At 37.2% G+C, this 22,587-nt stretch overlaps 1 protein-coding gene across 1 annotated transcript; it reads left to right on the top strand.

The window, feature by feature from the left end:
• The first annotated feature begins 11,170 nt into the window (after positions 1-11,170).
• LOC144429678 (uncharacterized) lies at positions 11,171-19,022 on the top strand. The gene is made up of 6 exons (XM_078117848.1): positions 11,171-11,417; positions 11,928-12,182; positions 12,274-12,327; positions 13,006-13,071; positions 16,672-16,780; positions 18,472-19,022. The coding sequence occupies exons 1-6, from the start codon at positions 11,309-11,311 to the stop codon at positions 18,551-18,553; spliced, it is 675 nt and encodes a 224-aa protein (XP_077973974.1). The 5' UTR covers positions 11,171-11,308; the 3' UTR covers positions 18,554-19,022.
• Positions 19,023-22,587: the final 3,565 nt, after the last annotated feature.

Below are 22,587 nucleotides of genomic sequence, written 5' to 3' on the forward strand. Positions count from 1 at the left end.
AAAATACATCTAACTCATAAATATTATTGTTATAATTTTTATTATATGTTATGGGTGTCCAATCTTTAAAGTACATGTGCTTGAAAGGAATTAAATTATCACCACTCAATACTCTCAAAGCAAAATTCTCTCGGAGCAGACCCGTGTCTCATATCCAGTTTATCCGATAAATTAGGCAGTCAATGCCGAACTGGAAATATTTAGTCTTTCTAAAAAAGAAGCTTCTTACATATCATTAGATATCTGTGGCTGCTTGTGTAAAAAGCCTTGTACAAAACGGAAGGGGTAAATAAAAACGACGTATAAGCTTCTATATTGTCTGGGATACGGCCTTTTTAACAAGTTTATTTCAAGCCATGTCTTAATTATTTTTACAAAATTTGAAGATCTAAGCTTAGAGTTGACACCATAAATAGTCTTCTAATTTAAGCATGTTCAAAGTCTTCGCGTTCAAGCATTCAAAAGTATCAATCACAAAGCAACCTCTACACTAAAACAATACAATTATTACAAACTGTATAGGGCCCAGTAGTTCACAAACTTTTCAAGTCGCGGCCCCTTTTCAGAATTTGTCAGGTCTCGCTCCCCACCTCAAAAATACCGATATTTTATTCAAATAACACGTTCAAAATATGTGGATGGAACGTAGATATCTAAAATGAAGAAATGTACGGTAATATCCAAAATTAGGTGGGTAAGATCAAATCTAATATTTCTATTTTTAATTAGCCTGCACCCCATCAAAAAATTGTCCATGTCCCCCTTGTGGGATGCGCATCACAGTTTGTGAAACACTGGTATAGGCTCAATATAATATTAATTAAAGCTAATGACACATTTCAACTATGAAGCTCTTTGTCATTGCCTGAATGAAGCAGCAACATGCAATGATTGCCTAACAATAATACTTGGCACAGAGAGCTATAATATCACATATGGACCAAGTAACGAACTGGACTGCTGGTGTCATTGGACAATACCAACAAGTATGAACACAGATCATGGAACTGCAGTTGTTTTGTTGTTACAAAACGTTTCACTGCCAATAGATACTAAAACTAGCAGTTCGGCAGAATGTTCGGGACAAATCAGATTCCCAAGTAAGTATTGAATTGTTGAGAATTACCGGTAGTACAGAATACCCAATTTAAATATACAATTTGATATACAGTTATGCACTTATTATATAATTATCCCCATTACATGCATATATTAACGTTCGTTTCTTTCTGTTTACAGTTATTATGAGCATTACTGTTTAATAAATGTACAGTAAATGTCCCATGACTATTGATTCTATTTGTGTGTGAGTGATAGTTATCTATGCTCATAATCAAACGATGCCTTCTGTACAATGCCCATGGACCGGTTGTGATTACTCTACACCTGATGATGCAGACTATAACGCAGCAGTAGCCTTACTTCAGCTCCACAAGGAAGCCCTACACTCTACTCCTATCAACCAGACTGTAAGAGTAGAAAAACCAAAACGTCCAACCATCGCACCGAGAGGCACTGCAGAGGAGTGGACTTATTTCTTACAAAGATGGAAGGAATATAAATGTGCTTCAAGAATAACTGATCCTGATATTACTTATCAACTTTTAGACTGCTGTACTGAAGATTTGCGACGAGACCTCACACGAACATACTATGATTTATCGACATCAGATGAAAACACAATCCTAAAAAACATAATGTCTCTAGCGATCAGAAAGGAGAACATCTTGGTAGCTCGACTTCAACTACACAAGCTCCAACAAGATCGAGACGAGCCTATTCGAGCATTCGTGGCACGACTGCGTGGGCAAGCTAGCACTTGCCGCTTTCATGTTAAATGCCAATGTGACCCCCAAACACATGTAGACTACAGTAACGCCATGATTCGCGACGCACTTGTCTGGGGCCTCTATGATGACGACATCCGTCTTGATCTCCTCTCACAGGCCGACGAGGAAATAACTTTAGAGGAATCCATCAAATTCATCGAGGCAAAAGAAAGCGGCAAACGCTCAGCACATCGCCTCACCGAACATGACACCTCTGCTGCTATAAACAGTTCTTACCAGCGAAAGCAACGGGATAGGGCTCGTGACAAACGCGAATCCTGCGAATACTGTGGGAAATCTAAGCATGGAAGCAACAAAGATCGAATTAAATCTTGTCCAGCATATGGCCAAACATGCTCAAGATGCGGGATCAAAAATCACTTTGGAAGTTTATGCCGCCAACCTGAATGGAAATTGCGACAACGGGATCGTAAGGTCTTTCCTTCCCCAAAACGAAAAGCTCACAATGATTCTGGAAACACTGAAGACGCGGCCTCTATCCTTGCAACACTTTGCTCAGTAGATGACAGCTCTTCCCAAAGTCCAGAGGCCAGCAGCGTCACACTTGACCATCACATTTATAACGAACTGTGTGATATCTGGGAAAGAAGAGCCTCTGACCCACAGCCAAGTGTTAATGTCTCAATCCTCCATGACCCATCTGATACTCGTCTCATTGGCTCAAGCCCTCAAATTTCAAACCCAACACGTTCTGTCACATTCCCTGCCATAGCTGACACTGGCTGCCAGTCATGCCTCGCTGGCATCAATCTACTGGAAAAGCTGGGTCTTGGCCCACAGCATCTGAACCCAGTAAAATTGCAGATGAGTGCAGCTGACTGCCGTCGTATTCAGATCATAGGCGCACTTTCGCTGAGAATATCAGCTCCTTCAAGCGCGTCGATAATTGAAACACGCCAATTGGTATACTTCACTGACTCAACGAATAGGCTCTACCTATCTCAACAGGCTTGTAAAGCACTCGGCCTCATATCTCGATCCTTCCCAACAATTGGCGAACATAAAGAGGGTTACAGGTCTAAAACAACTTCGTCTCCTATACACACCGGATCGGACATGGTCGCCCCGTGCGGATGCCCTATACGAGAACCACCTCCGCCAATCCCAACCTCGGCACCTTTTCCACTCACCCACGAAAACCGAGAAAAGTTGGAAAAATGGATCCTCACTTATTACGCATCAAGCTCATTCAACGTTTGTCAACATCAACCATTGCCAAGGATGAGTGGTCCTCCCTTACGTTTGATGGTGGATCCAGAAGCAAGACCGGTCGCCCACCACACACCAATTCCCATCCCCATACACTGGCAAAATGAGGTAAAGTCAGGCCTGGACCAGGATTGCAGACTTGGTGTCATATAACCTGTACCAATTGGTGAACCTGTAACATGGTGCCACAGAATGGTCATCTGCGCGAAAAGGTCTGGTAAACCACGCCGCACGGTCGACCTCCAAGCACTGAATAAACACTCTACACGTGAAACACATCATACACAGTCACCATTTCATCAAGCTAGAGCGGTCCCACCAAACACTTTAAAGACAGTTTTCGACGCATGGAATGGATACCATGCAGTGCCCCTACACCCAAGTGACCGTCACTACACCACCTTTATTACCCCCTGGGGCCGATATCGCTATTGCGTAGCACCACAGGGATACGTCGCATCAGGTGATGGGTATAGCCGTCGTTTTGACGAAATAGTGTCTGATATACACAACAAGACTAAATGTGTCGATGACACTCTCATATGGTCCAATGACACGGAAGAAGCATTCTTTCAAACAATTGAATGGCTAGACAAATGTGGTCGAAATGGGATTATTCAAAACCCCACCAAATTCCAATTTGCATCACCAATCGTAGCTTTCGCTGGCTTCGAGATCACACCAACAGCAGTTCGTCCTTGCTCAAGAACACTGCAGGCGATAGCAGATTTTCCAACCCCAAAAAACATTACAGACATTCGAAGTTGGTTTGGACTTGTCAACCAAGTTGCATACGCTTTTGCGTCCACAAAACACATGCTACCATTCCGATCTCTCCTCAAATCTAAAACATCATTTGTATGGACTAAACAACTTGACGACCTTTTTGAGCAATCGAAGGCTGTCATTGTAGATGAGATCAAGAAGGGCGTCGAGATATTTAACAAGTCAAGACCCACATGCCTTGTAACTGACTGGTGCAAGGACGGTGTTGGTTTCTGGCTAATGCAGAAACATTGCGAATGCACTTCAGCTAAACCCTTCTGTTGTAAAACTGGCTGGAAGATTACACTGGTTGGCAGTCGTTTCACCTCCGGGGCTGAATCTCGCTACTGGCCAATTGAGGGGGAAGCACTAGCTGTCGTGGACGCACTTGACAAAGCACGACACTTTGTACTAGGCTGTTCAGATCTCATGATTGCTGTTGATCACAGGCCCTTAGTAAAGGTTTTGGGCGATCGCTGCTTAAACGACATTGCCAATCCTCGCCTTCGCAATCTCAAGGAGAAATGTCTGCGCTACAGATTCAAAGTCGTGCATTTGCCTGGCATTCGCAATGTCGCTGCAGACTCATTATCACGCCACCCAGTTGGCGAACCAAACATGTTGGAGCTTCCTGACGACGTTGACTCAGGCGCCATTTTCACCGCCATTCGCACATTCGACCCCGAAACAGCGGAAATCTGCTCTTATTCAACCGATTCCACAAAAGAAATCATCAAGAATGTGACATGGAATGACATACGGCTTGCCACAGCCAGCGACCCATCAATGCGTTTTCTTATCGACAAAATCCAAGACGGCTTCCCAGACCGACCAGCAGATATCCACACTGAAATTCGCCCCTTTCATCAATACCGTGACAATCTCTCAGAGTTTGACGGTGTCTGTCTCTACAAGGATCGCGTTATCATTCCACCCTCCTTAAGAGATAGGGTACTCAAAACTTTACACTCTGCACACCAAGGAGTATCAACAATGTGCTGTCGTGCAGAATCCTCCTTTTTCTGGCCCGGTATGACTAATGCCATCATCAAGCTACGCAACAACTGCTCAGCTTGTAACAGAATGGCCCCCTCACAACCTAGTGCCCCACCAACTCCCCCTCTACAACCAATGTATCCCTTTGAATGCCTGGCAGCGGATTTTTTTAGCTACAGAGGTAAACATTATTTGGTGGCAGTAGATAGATACAGTAACTGGCCAATTGTTGAACAAGCGAAAGGAGGAGCCGCTGGACTGATCACGACTTTAAGACGAACATTTGTTACTTTTGGGATTAGCGACGAACTCACTTCTGACGGTGGTCCAGAGTTTACTGCGAAGGAGACAACCACTTTCCTCAAGAATTGGGGTGTTAAACATCGCTTATCGTCAGTGGCGTTCCCCCACAGCAACACACGAGCTGAAATTGCCGTCAAAACTATCAAACGTCTCATCACCAATAACACTGACGAAGAGGGCTCACTCGACACCGATCATTTTCAACGAGCGATACTTCAGTACCGCAATACTCCCGACAGGGATACTCGCTTATCTCCTGCTATGTGCATTTTTGGCCGTGCCATACGTGATTTCATCCCCATCCATCCTGGCAAATACAAACCACATAATACATGGCGCGAGACACTGATTGCCAGGGAAGATGCCTTACGCCATCGGCATATGAGAGCTGCAGAGCGCCTAACCGAACACACCCGATCTCTGCCACCATTATCTATTGGCAACCATGTTCGCATCCAAAATCAGACTGGCCCACACCCTCTAAAATGGGACAAAACTGGAGTTGTCATTGAGGTGCGACAATTCGATCAATATGTGGTTCGAGTAGATGGTTCCGGTCGTGTCACTCTCAGAAATCGTAAATTCTTACGTAAATACCAACCAGTCATCGACCGTGAACCACTCACAAAGTCAACACACAACAATACGTACAATCAGGCACAATTCGTGCCCCAGCTACCTGTGACTCCGCCTCCTCAGACTGAGATTAAAGTCACCAAACTCTCACAACCAGTCATGAACCAGCAAGATATTGCAAAGCCAAGACCTCTACCTCCCACAGGACACAAAGACGTTGCTCCAGCTACACAAAAATTGCCTCGTGCACTACGGGCTCTTATGCCCCATAACTCGCCTGGACTCGGAGAATCCACTGATGCTCTACCAAGAACACGAAGTCAGTCAACGCAGTAATGGCTTGAACATTCAAAGACTACTCAGTCTTGTGATTCATTCTTCTCAAAGACTTGGGGGGGCATATATAATTATCCCCATTACATGCATATATTAACGTTCGTTTCTTTCTGTTTACAGTTATTATGAGCATTACTGTTTAATAAATGTACAGTAAATGTCCCATGACTATTGATTCTATTTGTGTGTGAGTGATAGTTATCTACTTATCACATGCACTGATTCTCACAAATGTAAATTTGCAAGCAACTATGTCTTGCATTTGCAACTACATCAACCCTTTGCAACATCAGCAAAATCAAAGAGAAAATTCCAGTTGCAAATCACACCTGTGATTCAATCATTCCATGGAATAAAGCTGGTGGAAGCCCATACGAGATCGAATACTATGCGAAAAACTTTGCTGGTTACATGAAATACTTCACTATACAATATCTTGTAATTGATTGTGAAATATCAGGTGAATTGCTAGTAAAATAGACATCCCAATTAAATATAATATTTCCTGTGATGGTGTGCAGGATAATACAAGGAGCAAAAGAATTTCTGTCACAATAATTATCTTCTGGTTATATAATGTACGGGGTGTTAAAAAAGTAATGCAAAATTAACAGAAGTTAAGATGAAATGCAACCCCAAACATTTAAGGACTGAGACCTCTCAACAGTATCGAGTTTCGGTGAAATGCCATTCAAACATTTCACGAATGATGCTTTTTAAAAGGACCTTTTTTCAACGTTGGCATGACAAAAAAAATTTCGTAATTTTGCGTAACTTTTTTTACACCCTGTATATTATCTTGATTGATAGATTAAACTTCATTATTGAATAATAATGAACTATTTTCTGAGTATCAAAAAACTTAATATCTATGAAGGTATGGAAATTTCAAAAGTTTCCAAGCTAATAAAAACAAATAAAATTTTAATGCACAGATGGAGCGTCAAACCTAACTGTCCTGGCATTGCAGATTATACATCTTTGGTTGAAGCCCCTCACCTCACCAAGAATGTTTATAAATTGGGAAAACACTGCAGAAATGAAAAAATACGGTACCTCCAAATAGGCGTAGCTTCTTACATATCGTGAGATATCAGTGGTTACTTGTTCAGGACCTTACTCAGAGCAAAAGGCTCAAGTAAGCATTATATATGGAAAAGTGTTCTCACAATTGAAATTATTGTATTATTTTACCAGGTGATGACCACTCACAAATAAAATCCAGTACTATCATTATCGCTGGCATAGTGCCTGCAGTATTAATCGCCATGGCAACCGCTGCACTCTTCATAATAAGGTACTGCCTATTAACTAAAGTTAACTTTAGAAATGCATGTCAAGCATATGTATTTATTTACGATAGAATAGATGTTCAATACTCACATTTTGAAATCTAAAACTAAAATGAATTTTGTATACATAAACACTACATAAATCCAAGGATAGTTCAAAAATTTAGTCCATGGATTCAGAACTGAGCACCACTAGGAGGCCACGGAGTAGTGTTCTGGGGGCCATAAGCAAAAGCCACAACAAGGTACCATTCACAATGACTACATTAATTTAAAGTAAATGAACCGTGAATTGTTAATTCTTTAAATATGAGGCATTAAATAATTTTATGAGGCATCAATTATTTTTAATGCATTATATTTTTCTCTCATTCATTGACTCCTTTATTACTGTTATCAAAAGGATCTTTCTCTTTATTAAAAAGAACTGTTAAATGATGAAAAATGAGATAGTGAAACAAGGTATTTTTATGAGCTGAGAGTCTTTGGAAGTTGGTCGATGATCATGAAAATTTGAGAACCGCTGATCCGCATCGGTGGATTTAAAAGGCTAAATTTGTTGCTGAAAATGATCAGTTTTCGATTAGGAATTATTCATGAAATAAAAAACTCACTTATCCAACACAACAGACCGATTCACAAAATTGATAGGTAAAATAAAGCATTGTATAGTAAACTAAGTGTACAAAAAAGTGTCTAAATCTGTAAATTAGGTAGGTCTATTTAGCTATATCTTTCTAATATAAAGGCTACTGTAACTCAATCCAATTCGAGTATTGAACATTCTTATCAATTCACAAAAAAAAAATCCAAGGCTTCAAACACTCAAGAACAAAATTCCACAACAAAAAGAGACAAATTTGATGAGGGTGAATCAAAATCTCAAAAAATCAAAATTCGCTCGTCATGAATGCCAAACATGTGCTTGTTGGAGATAAGGTAGATAACAAAAGAATAACAAAAGATAACATAAGATAGATAACAAAATTATGCTGTTTACAACTACCAATCGAATTATATAGTGTAAATTGTTAAGGCTCACACATATTAAAACTGCTTCAATTTAATGACTAAACAGCAATTTCAAATTCATATCAATTTAACAACTATTTAATTATCAAAATTTTGTTGAACCTGTGGTTGCATGGATGCACATTTAAATAATTCCAACATTCTTCATCTTTTACTTGCTATTTGTCTCCTTTATATGGAATAAAATTATAATAACTAAAACTGCTTGCAATACAATGACATATATGAGATACAGCAGGGTGGTCCAAAGGTTGCGAGATTGAAGAGCCATAAATATTTTGAGAAGGCCTTGCAACCAGCAGATGGGAATATTCAAAAGTGATCAAAATACTGCGAGTTTAATTCAAATATATTAACCAATAGAATTCTCGATATCAGGATTAGGAAAAGGGTTTAAATATAGGGATCATGACCCCAGTTGGAATAGCTAAAAATGTTCTGCCAATATAAAAGAATATCTGCCAATGGTTTAGCGTACGCTAAAACTATTCTGCGGTCCGCACGGAATGTGACCGTGGACCGCGGACATCGAAACGTAGTATGTGTACCAGGTTAGGGTTGGGCCATAATTTTATTCCAATTTGCCTTGTTTTAGTTCTGTTTAGAGTTCGGGGACTAGCCAAGTACCTCCGGTAGTATTGAAAACCTAAAACTATGGCCCAGCCTATTTTTGTAGTGTGATATAGGAAGCAGATACATGATACATCAGAATGCTATCACAACTATATATCAAAATGGCCGAGTAAAAATAAATACATAAAAAATGCCATTCACGATTATAATGGCTTATTTATTTTATTTCTAATATCCCTTAACAAAGATTCTTTATTAAAAATCCACAGAATCATATTGCTTAATATGATAGATTTCAATTTAGTTTTCAAAACTTTTTGCTCCATTTTTAGGGATGAAATACAGAAATATTAATTTGTATTCGGTGCAGTTGATTGAGTACCACCGCTCTGAAACATCAATGACAAGTAGACAAAAATACTCAGACAATTTCATAATGTACAACCATGATTCAGATTATACGGATATCATTTGAAAAATAAATGAATTGAAAATTAAAGTTTTGGAAGATTATATGACTAAATGAATAAGAAGAAAGGTGTTTAAGTTTGCAAATGAAATGCAGGGATATACAAAACTACAAAGCCTAATTATAAAGAATAATTTGAATTCAAAATAAACAGTTGGCATAATATTCAAATGGAAGTGTAGCAATAGCAGGAAATAGAATGGATTCTTTATAATTAAAATGCATTGACTGGAGTTTCCAGGGCTCATACTGGCAATCAGCTTAATGCAAGACAACGCAAAAAACATTGGGGAATGGACAACATTTACACGTTGATTTTGGTGCTTTCAGGTAAGTTCCAAGAGATTTATTGAAGCAAAATAAGAAGTTCTTTTGTGTTAAAATAAAGAGAGGAATATTGTTTAATGGCAATTGGAATTTGATAAAGATAACTTGAAGGGTTAGACTTCAAAATCCACAAATACCAAAAAAAACTTCATTCATCATATGTCGGACCAGAAGCCTATTGATTTTGGATGAATTATGTCGTATAATTAGCAAGTTATTAGGTAATTAATTAGTGATGGGACACAAGCTGTCACTATGAAGAAAGAGCGCTGTTTTGGATGATCCCCTAACTTTCGATCGATAAGTCTTCGGTCTCTGACCGATATTCTCGTTCATGTATTATTGTACACGAAAGTTTCAGCAATCAGGGACAGTTTGCACAAAAGTTATGTAATTTCTGGATTCTGAAATATCTTCCAAATGAACTGGAATCTGTTTTATGGGCCACTCTGGACTGGGGTGATGGCCTGGTACAGGAGTGAACAACCTTCTTTGGTTGACATGACAAAATCGACCGTATTCAATGACAAAATTCTCCCATGTGACAAGCGAAAGTTGCGAGAGTATACTACTGACATTTTTAAAGATGTGTATGTGTGTATGTGAACTTGACAAGCAAGCCTAACTAGCATAAGCATACGCTCTACAATTTCATAAAATCAAGCCGAAATGAAAAAAAAATTAAACAGACGAAATATATTACCGGTACGTAAGAACGAAGCCAAATAATACTACGCTTGAGAAAAATTTGTTGGAGGTAGAAGATAGCTCTGACATGTGCAAACTACGACTTGCGGGCCATATCTGGTGGCCCATTGAATAATACAATCTAGCCTGCCTGACATTGCCATGAATTTTTGTTTTCAACCAATTTTGCATGCACTACGTAGCCATTGTTATTAAAATCTGTATGGTGCAATAGCCTTGTTGGATTATGTTCATAGTCTGTGCAAGTTGTACTTCAGGTTGCTACATGCTTTCTCGTTATGGGGACAAAACTTAAGGTTTCAAATTTTTATGGTTTAGCTAACAAATAGCTTGATGAGAAGAGAAATTGTGATCAAAATTAGTTTTGGCATGAGGCCAATTGTTTCCAATTTTGCTTTTGTAACACTGTAAATAAAATTCTGTTCATAAAATGTAACTTTTTGCGTCGTACTCACAAGGCCTGCCAGTCTAGGTGGGTAACATTTTCAGCCCCTGGTTCGAAAACCTTGCCCTCCCCTGAGCTAGTTAGTACATCAACATATTAAAATTAAATAAATTGAAAAATAAACAAAAATGAAAAAACAAACACAGATTTCTATCAGATAATACGAAGATAATTTTTATTTGGGGAAAGGATCACGTTTTAAAATCCAAAAGTCCAAATAATACAAGTAAATTGACTCAACTCAATCTTATTTTGTGAAAATTTATAAAAATAAATATTCAACTTTATAGGTCTTTGTTATTGTCTGAATGAAGCAGCACAATGCACTGACTGTACAAATGCAAAAATTGGAACAGAGAGCAATAATATCACATATGGACCAAGTAATCAATATGCATGCACGTGTGTTTGGACGATACCAACAAGTATGGACACAGATCACGAAACTGCAATTGTTCTGTTATTACAAAACGTTTCATTGCCAAGGACAACTGGTAGTGGAAGTAGAGACTGCTCTGGAGAAATCAGATTCCCAAGTAAGTAGACTGACTATTCACTGATGCTATCCATGATTCGGGTTGGACAAAATCGAATATTTTTTGAATAATTCGAATAATTTTAATGAATACCAAATAGTCGAATAACGAATATTTTCAATATACAACATGAGTCCAGAACATCAGAGAGGGGCACACCTCTTCAAAATTACTGAAAGACTGAAGAAATCAGTAGCAATACGATGCTTTGTTTACGCAAAATTAGGAATTGAAACAATATATTAGGTGCAAAAAGAAAAAAAAAACACATACCCCATAGACAGCGGCTACTCAAATTTGTAGCTTCTATCTTTCAGCGAGAGACGTAGATCAATTTATAAAATTCAATTGATTAATTTAGTGAGTTACATGTCCAAGCAAAGCAGTGCAGGTCGCATGGAAATTCGGAAATTCGAATAGTAAAATAGTATTCGCTATCCGTTATTCGAATATTCAGCAAAGCCCCACCATGACACTAAAATCAATGTAATGATATTATTTTTTATACAGGCACTGCTTCTCACAAATGTGATTTTGCAATCAACTACTGTCTCGTATTTGCAACTGCATCAACCATTTGCAACATCAACAAAACCAGAGAGAAAATTCCAGTTGCAAATCACACCTGTGATTCAATCATTCCATGGAATAATGCTGGAGGAAGCCCATACAAGATACAATACTATGCAAAAAACTTTGCTGGTTACATAAAATCCTTCACAATACAATATCATGTGATCAATTGTGCTGAGCCATTTACAACAAGTAAGTTAAAAAAATGAATCGATAGGGCGGTAAAAACAGTGCAAAATGTATTACAGTAGTAGTTTAAAAATTGTCTATTCTTGTTTTTTAGGATATCAGACAACAGACATTAGCACAACGCAACAGTATGAGCAGACTACACAAGGTGAATATATACTGAAACAATTTAGGTATCAAAATCAGACATTAACATTACTTGGTATTTCGTTGTTAGTTTCTGCTTCAGATAGAACAAGAAGCTAGGCATGTGTAAATGGACTTCAACTTTACCACGACTCACAAAAATCTGCTTTATCGCGATTTACCCCAAATAGAAATGTTTTTTACCAACCTACCAAACTCGCTACTGTAGTATACTTATTTTCAGCTACTACCTTCTGATAACAGGGCCACAAGCTAGCAATGTATGAATAAACATGGTGATTTAAAATGATTTTGACAAAAGTTATTAGGATTTATTATACATACAATACTTTTTTTTTGCCAAACCATCCGTGTGCCACATTCGAGCTAATAGCGTGCAATTTTAGGGGCGCTCCAGAAGTATGTGTACCAATATGGAGGTAACTAATTTTGTTTGCTATTTTACAACAAGTTGTGTAAAGGGACTGAAACCTATGACAGACAGGGGGTATATTCACTTGGCTAACACAGACAGTCCCCGAACTCGTAATAGAACTGAAATAAGGAAAATCAGGATTCAATTATGGCTTAACCCTAACCTGGTACACACACGACAGGAGTGCCTGTTTTGTGCACCTCTGATTTAAACATATTGGCAATCTAGAATTGAAAATTAATTAAATTTTTTTGGTTTTAATAGGCTATACAGTAAGAAGCAAAGAACAGGCAGAAACAACAACAAAAAATGACATAATCGAAGATACCAGTAAGTTTAATAAATATGATATTCTGTAATCCAGGGGGCATAACCTGCGGCCAAATGGCTGCATGCGGCCGTCAAAGACAATATGTGCAGCCGTGATGGTTTGGGTTTTATCTGTGAAATACGCACATCACAAGACGTACTTGCCTATGTTCATTATTTTTTGTGACACCATCATCTTGTCCCTTGATTTCACTGGCGGCCGTAGTCCTTCTACGAAAACATCATGAGGCCGTTCATAGAAGAAGGTTGTGAACCCCAATTCCAGCTGAATTTTTTAAGAACATTTTTATCCCAATTTTTATACGTATTTCACTCTGAACAATGTCCCATAAAAACAATAATTATAGATGTATTTATTTCTTGGCGGTGTGGCATTTTGTGCTAAGTGTTAGGAATAAGCTCGCCACCGCACCTCTGAATACTCTGCGTGAGTTTGCAGCTTCAAACACGGACTGTTAACCGGACGAGAAGCTGTGGGTCAGCATATGATTAAATCGTTTATCGGTTTTCTTCTCTCCCAGGAGAATAATGTAAATCCTATCCTAATAAACATTTCTTATACGCCTTTCCACTCCGAACAAAGCTCTGTGCAAGCAATAAATGTTTTGGTAAAGATTCACTAGTTCGAAAAGACTATATTTTTTCAGTTTCGGCATTGGTTACTCACTTTATAACAATCAGGGTGAGATGGTGGGTATAGGATTTGAATTTGAACTTTTACACCTGAGATGCTAGCATTGTGAAGTCCAATGCTTTAACAACTAGGTCATTGCGGCCAGAAATGGTTGAAAAAAAAGCAAAAACTATAGAAATCTGGCTTTTACCAACCCCTTTTATCGGTACTCTCGTAGTATGTGAACCAAGATGGTGAACACCGGAACGTAATATGTGTTAAGGTTAGACCGGGGTGGTCCAAAGTTGTGGGCTCCGCAGGCCACAAAATTATTTTGGCATTGGTCGCGGGCCACAATAGTACCAAGAATAGATAAATAGTGCAAAACAAGCATTTCTATTGTGTGAACACATAGTTATCAGGCATTGCCAACCTAGGCTAATGGAATCCGCATTCGATTTTTTAGTTTTCTATCATGCCTATATTGTTAGCATATATTCCGACCAAAACGATAGAAACCCAGGTAACAATTTAGACTGCCCAACACATCATTCAACTTCGCTAGTCGCCTCAACTAGCCATCATACTAGTCAATTCTGTCGCAATAGTGTTATAACAACAATATGTCAAACTATTTTTCTGATTTATTTTATGAGAAGAAATTTAAAATACGATATTTTGATTACTCTCCGAATGCGGCGCGGGCCACAGATAATGAAGCGGGCCTGGGTTTGGACCACCCTGGGTTAGACCATAATTCTATTCTAATTTTCCTTATTTTAGTTTTATTGCGAGTTCGGGGACTAGCCAAGTGACTCCAATTTTCATTATTTTAGTTTTATTGCGAGTTCAGGGACTAGCCAAGTGACTCCAATTGTCATTATTTTAGTTTTATTGCGAGTTCGGGGACTAGCCAAGTGACTCCCGTAGTATCGTACCTAAAATTATGGCCTAACCTGGTACACATACTACGGGAGTACCATTTTATCTCACTAAAAACATTGCGATAAACATATAAAAAAAAATTATTCATAACAGGTATTCGAATAAAATTTGAATTCAAATATTATTCTATCACTATTATTAGTCATATGCATAATAAATATGAATATGGAACCCCAAAATAAAAAATTTGAATTAATTTGAAATATTTTGTATGCAATTTGAAGAATAGTCATAGTATGCCCAATGGACTGTATGTAAATACAATGGAAATAACTTCCCTTTGGTATGATACAGTTTAAATTACTTGCATTTGTATCAGTGGCTTTTCTTTTTTTACCTCAGTAAGCCCGTATAAAAAAAATTGCATAATCGTAAATATATGAATAGCAATATTATTTTTTCATGGATTTAACATTAATTGAGTAGGAGTTGCGAGAAATTAGCCAATTACCCAAAATTTTTGAGGCTCCAGTAGTATGTGCACCAAGATGGCGCACAACCTGAACCCTAACTTGGTACACATACTACAGGAGCACCAAATTTATTCACCGAATATCAAACATTAGTTTATTTTTTACTGAGTAGTAGGGCTTTCCAAGCGAACCAAATATTCGAAATCGAATCGAATCGCAAATTATTCAAATCGTTTTTCGGCTAATTTTCGAATCGCTAAAATTAGGTACATAAAGCTGAAAAGGATTGAAACTACCTTTACAGGATGTTATTCATCAGGCAAGGGGTGGCGCTTCGAGCTTAGACCACTCTCGCTCCCGGCTTACTTGGTTTCCTGATATTTCTCTCACCTTCATTTTGCGATAAACATGTTATTCCTAATGCCCGGTGGCACGTGATTAGCCATTTCATGCATGGTCATCATAATTTAAAAGTTATAATCCGTAATGACGTTTTTGAGAGAGAACAAGGAGAAAAGGGCAATTTAGTGCCGTTAATAAACTATAGTTCTATAAATAGAATCAATTTGAAGCTATGGAGTTAGTTATCATAGGAACATGGTATAGGCAACTCTAATGATCTGAAACAGGTATTGTGGGATCCTTATGATGGCAATACCTTCTATCAATGGAAATTACCAAAACATATAATTGCACTCTTGCATTTTGATGGCTGTTGTACACTAACAATATAAAATAATATTGTCATCAAACTAGCTTTGAATTTGTTAAATGCAATTTTGAATTTGAGCAACAGTTTTATCTATATTAATGATTGCTATCATTTTGCTGAAATTTACACAAAAAAACATGAGATAATAAGATTAAAATAGCATCTACAGGCTTCGCATGCCCTATTAAAACCTAATCATTTAGAATTGAGAGTGCAATTTTTGAATTGTGCAATTGTTTCTCTCAACCCCCAACAGTTTTCAAAACCCTACTTTTGACTGGTTCATACAAGCATGTGATCTCCTTTCATAAATCTGAAAACATGGTACTGCAAAATACCAGCAGTAAGTCAGATGTACGTAACTGCACATAGGTTACCACAACATCGAAGGACAGGCGTTTATTGTATAACAGAGACAGATTTAGGATTGTGCAGTAATATTCGATTATTCCGTTCGACTCGGCGAAAATATTCAATTCGATTCGAATCAAAAAATTATTCGGTATTGGACAGCCCTACTGAATAGCTAAAATTGTTATGGAGACTTTCGGCTAGAAAGGAATTTCAGACGTGGAGAGAAATTTTGCTTTGTATTTTCTGTAATATTACTAAAATTTTTATTTTATCATTACCACTATAACACTTCTACATAGTATAGACACTAAAACAGTACGAAAGCGGTAACAAATAAAGTAGTTTTTATGCATAGTGGGAAAGGAATGAAGAGTTCCGACACAGGTAAAGCGAGAGGTAAAGAGAGGTAAAGAGAGAAAAATTAAACATTGCGTTCCAATGTTCCAATTCCAAAACTATTGCGTTCCAGTAATTCTAGAAGCTCCTCAGGACATCTAGAAATCTCTCACAATGTACCACAATTTGAGACCTCTTGATTTAAATTATCCTCAATATTTTAACAGCCGAAGGTCACTCAACAAGAACAGCAGGCCCTACAACCCTGATCGTCATCGCTGTCCTAGTGTCTGCAGTTGTAATCACCATACCAATCATTGCTTTCTACATTATAAGGTAATACAAGTTAACTGTACAAGCAATTTATGAGTACATCTCAAAGATATCACTAGTGAGTTATTGGATGTTTAAGTAGCAAGAAGTTTCGGATTCTTAATTAAAGTAAAATAACCAAATTCAAAATTACTGACTCTAAAACAAGTGCAACAGGTATCCGGTGGGCCACAACCTGGCCTGCCAAGACAATTAGTGTGGCCCTTGTCAACACTTAGATTTTTCAATATGAAGCATAAAATCCGACAATTTATGTTTAATAGGTCGCTCATCAGGATGAAAATGCGTAATGTTTTTTGTTCTTGTTGCTGCGTTAAATTGTTCGCCATTTCCCGATATTACTGCAAGGATAATCAATAGCCACATTCTTTTCTCTCGTCTTTGCCGCATTGATAAACTAAATTTTTTGTGTGGCACGGCTAGATGCCTGAAGTTGTTTACATGGATCACTGACAACAAAAATTTGCACCCCCTGCCCTAAAAGTATTTGAATTAACCAAACATTTTCGACAGAGAATATCGGTCAGAGACCGAAGACTTATCGATCGAAACTGCGGTTTCGATTCATGACTCTATAGTGACACCGCGTGTCCCATCACTAATTAATTAATAACTCGCTAATTATACAACATAATTCATCCAAAATCAATAGGCTTCTGGTCCGAGATATGATGAATGCACATGCAAAATTTGGAGCAGATTCAACCACGCCTTTGTGAGATATCGCGTGCATCTAACAGACAGACAAATCAACATACTTACCGAAATACCAATCTAAAGATCGATAAGTAATAAGCAATGCTCCTGCTCAACACCAACTCAAATGTATTCCTGTAACGTTACAGAAATACATTTGTGTTGAAGGAGTCCTGAATTGCATAGAATGCTTATGTATATTTCTGCTACAGCATCCTTGCATATGTACAAATACAAATCTACCAAAAGAAATTGAAGAAGGTGTTGCAAAACCTACACTAATAGTAATTGAATGAGACTTGCGTATGGCAATGTATTTGAGGTCAAAAATTGATTTACTCTAGGTTGGAGTCTAAACTTTTTTGAACTTGCATTTAGAAGCCACAATTGGGAGTAGGGGTCATTTTTAAATCGATTGAATACCGGATATGAATACTTGATTTGAAATAAAAATAATTAGGCCATTTATGTGACAGTACCCAAATAAGTAGGTGCATTGCTTTTTTTCACATAAATTTAGTAGTATCAGCGGTGCTTATTAGACATATACTTACATCGATAATTCACTCAAGCTTGATAAGTCTGCTAACTTTTTTAACATAAATTTTCAAATCTCAATATACTAACGATTGGGGCAAAAGCACCCCAGCATTATAAAAAAAGAATCCTAATTTTAGACTTCAATTACCGGTACAATTCTTTATTCAAACACAAATTTTCGTACACGATGAGTTTAGGTTCCCATGGAAATGAAAACACGTAAGTACACTGTACACAGGAGGTTAATATAAACCAATTGCAAAATTGGATGTGCACAGTTTCTTGACAAAGGAGCAAATATTGAAATTTCAAGTTTCCCTCAAACAGCTGTGAATAAAAAGTCATTACTTTGTGTGGTAATCAATTTGATAGTCAAAATGATCAAATGAAGTTTTCAAATATAATTTTTCTTCAATAAAAAATCCAAGTTACCAATTGAACATTATTTTTGAATTTAGAAGAAAGAGAGCAAAAGTGACAATAACTGGACAACAACAAAACAGCTTCCCGGCAGAAATCAATGAACTTGTTGATCTATGAAGCAATTTACAAAACTCTTTCCCTGTCCACTAAATTACTTTACCACATTCCAAATAACTGTTCCCATGACTGCTTGGCTGTTTCGCCATAATATGGTCATATTATTCATTTTATTGGCTTTCCTCTTGCCGGGATAAATATAGAAATCATATCCTACATCAGTGGTTCTCAAACGATGGGCGTGCACCAAAAGGGAGGCGTGTACAAATATGTGGCCACATGTGGCCCGCCACTTCCTTATCTGTGGCCCGCGTCACATTCGGAGTGTAATCAATAAATCGCATTTCGTGTTGTTTCGTACTAATAAAATTAATCAGAAAAATCTTTTGACATATTGTTACATCACTAATGTCACTGAACTGACTAGGGTTATGGGTAGCCGAGGCAAATAGTGAAGTTGAATGATGTGCTTGGCAGTCTAAATTATTATCTGGCTTTCTATCTTTTTGGTCGGGAATATATGCCAACATTATAGATATAGGCATCATGGAAAACTAAAAATCGAATGCGGATTCTATTCGACTGGGATGGCTATGTCTGATAACTATGTGTTTGCACTATAAAAGTGTTTGTTTTGTATTGCACTGTTTACCTATTCTTGGCACTATTGTGGCCCGCAAACAATGAAAAAATAAATTTGTGGCCCGCGGAGCCGACAACCTTGGACCACCCTGGTTTAGAGATTGCATAGCGCTGTTGTGCTTGTATCCTTATTATCCTTAGTGTGGAGCCTTACTATCTGTCATTTGTAGCTTATTGTTAGCTAGTTATTTTCGAGATAGAGTGCGAGACTTGACAAATTCTAAAAAGGAAGCGTGACCAGAAAGTTTGAAAACCACTGTCACTGTACATCATATGCTGCATTACTGATTTTCCCAATTCATCTTACTATAGAATCTAATGTTCATCTTTTTATGTCTCTATATTAAAATATTCAGATTTTACTTTGTTATATTTACGTATTTTCTGGCTAACAGGCCGACTCAGCAAATGAGCAGAGGCCAATCTTTAGCCCTATAAATGAGGGTTTTTCAATTTACCGACAAAAAATGAGCCAAAACAGAAAAATTGTGTTAGTTTTTTCTATGTTCTTCAGTTAAGCACCAATACGAGCTCTATTTTTATCAATATAGTTTTACTCATTTTTATTCTCAACTATGCTCCATGTCTTCTCTCCCTTTGACATGTTTACAGCTAGGGATTGACACAACTGAAAACTAGGACTATTCGTATGTTTTCAAATTCTTAAAAAAATAATCACAGTGAAGATATTCCAAATTCTGTGTGAGAACATTGTTTTGGGAAAACTGACGAAAAAAGGCATGTTATATATCCCCCTTTTCATGTTGTTTATTAAAAATTTATGTTACAATTGTATCTAGAATGTTAATAAACTTATTTCACGCTGAGTAAAATAGCGTACCCATTCTGCTATTGGAGAAAGCTGTGAAAATTTCTCACAAATTTAGATTCAACTCTTCCTAAACTGAAAAACCTTATCATGGACATAAATGTGCAGTCAGTTTTGAAAATCAGTAAAGCTAATTTTCACTCAATTTGATAAATTGGTTGATGACTTTCATCAAATGCATTAATATTGATATCATTCTTTTCATGAACTTTAACCGAATTACTTACTTTGCTTCATCAGGCAAAGTAATTGCAAAGGGAATTTATCCATACCATATATTGTTTTGGCCCTCACAGATGTATTAAATAAAGTAAAAACAATTACTGATTAAAAAAACAACAAACATGATCAAGATATATTGAGAATGACTTAAGAGCAAAATTGAAATTGTAAAGAGTCTTCATAGACACCCTGTATTTCTTTGAAAAACTTTAATTTGGGATATTTTACATATTAACATATAACTGAACGTAACAGTATGATATGGTCTTTGGAAAAGAAATTGAGTACTTTTCTCAAAACAGCCTTTATGTAAAGAAGATTTCCTGAACGCAGTCTCCTTATTAAACTTGACCCGTTAGAGTGTTAGAGATCTTACAGCACTTTCGATCCCCTATCAATTTTAATAATTAAATTTTTGCTGATTTATTTATTTTTTTGTTATTGCACATATTTTACATGTAGTGTACATATCATAACTTTTTATTCCTGTTTCAAATTTTTGCTTCTGGTTTGATATATAATTTTTATATGGAATAAAATAATGATAGCTATGAATGCTTGTGATACAATGCCATATTAAAGAGAAATACTTAAGTCAACATTGCCCAAACGGAGGGTGATTCTTCTCCCGGGATGATTTATGTCGATTTCAGGAATCTTGCTCTGTATTTGTTATTCTATTACTGATATTTTTTTGTTTTTTATAATTACTATAATACTTATTCATGAACACATAACAAACAACTTAAACTGTGGGAAAACATTGGTGTGACTTTCTCATTAACCTAGCTAGAGAACAATTGAAGTTTGAACAAATAAAGTAGTTTTATGCATAGGTAGGAATAAAAAGGTACCAAAATAGGCAAAGGAATAATTCCAACAAAAAGGTTGGGTACCACTGATTTAATGCAATCCATAACTTTTGGTGGTGTAGCATTAGAAGCAGATTAATGAGAATTGCTATTACTGATAAGATGCTATGACCTTGCTTAACTATACAATTCAGTGAGTGCTTACCCTACACCTCCTCTAGGGGTGAAAACCTTCTTCTCCTTATCCCTATTCCCCACAACCCGTCCCCTAATAAATTCTGATGTGTGACACTACACTTCAATTCTAAACTTGAACTAAAAATTGTAATTGAATATCCAGAGAGTGGTGAATATGCAAGCACAGATGGTCAGTGAAATATATACACTTTTTCACAAATAGTTTCAAAGCTAACAGCAAGCTATATACCACCCCCTACATCTACCAAGTATTCAAATAGAAAATATTATTCAGTTTGAGTCAGAAATATATGAAAATGTTCAGCCCTAGTTCTGACCAGTAGCATTTCTCAAAATAGTGATTGACTTGAAAAAGAATGAAAAGGTAGTAGTCTCTTACCGATAAACTTTTCAGAGTCACTAATTGCTGCATTCTTTGCATTTTTCATTCTTTCATGCGTTCTTTTTTGTGTGAATGAAAACAGAGTTGTCTTGAAATGATTTTGTGCGTAAAGAGTGGAAAACCTGAAAAAAAAAAACAGCATTAGGATAATACAAAATATTTTTATTTGAAAATTTTCAATTCAAGTTGAATTCTATGTTATATAATCTTCAAAAAATAATCGATACACAATCAAAATAAAAGTATCAAAAGTACAATATTTTCCCGCATCAAGCCAGCTCGAGAAAATAAGATGTGGCCAATTTTTAGCAATAATTAAGCACCTACAGTGGCAGTTTGATTAGCATTGTGCTTTATTAATCGCTGGGCCATCAGACCCAGGGACAGGGATCTGGAGCTGAGATTACCCTATTAGATGGAGCTCGAGCTATTAGGAATTTTTGTGGCTCTATCTCCTAACAATCTAATAATCTACTCACATTTATTTTCATATTTATTTTCTAATGATGTTATGAAATCTATTCTTTCTAACATCAGTTTAAATGTTTCCTAGGTAAATATATATATATAAGTTTAGTTCCAAATTTGAAACTCTTTTATCACAGTTTTGAGTCCAGGTTCCATGAAACCGCATTTGACGTGATGTTTCATGATAGTGGTCACATTCAAAAATGTCAAAGGCTTCAGAATTACATATTTATCCTGGACATCAGGAAAGCCATCAAAACAGCTCAATCATATGGCGAACCACGACGGGTATGAGCGTAGTTAGCAGAGGTATTTGTTTTTGGATGCATGGACTTGATGGTGGAGGAAGCCGTGAGCAGCCAGCAGTTAGGTGAACCACCCCACGACAGCAAGGAGTGGGATTTAGACCAGCAAACCCACGCAGGATAATCAGAGGTGCTGTGGCAAGCTTATTCCTAATGCTTGGCACAATCCATCACACCAAGCTGAAGCCGAAATCAATGTGATTTCATATCAAATCCCCAGCCTTGATCAGACATAG

The sequence above is a fragment of the Styela clava genome, chromosome 11, assembly GCF_964204865.1.
Source record: "Styela clava chromosome 11, kaStyClav1.hap1.2, whole genome shotgun sequence".
Classification (NCBI taxonomy): Eukaryota; Metazoa; Chordata; class Ascidiacea; order Stolidobranchia; family Styelidae; genus Styela; species Styela clava.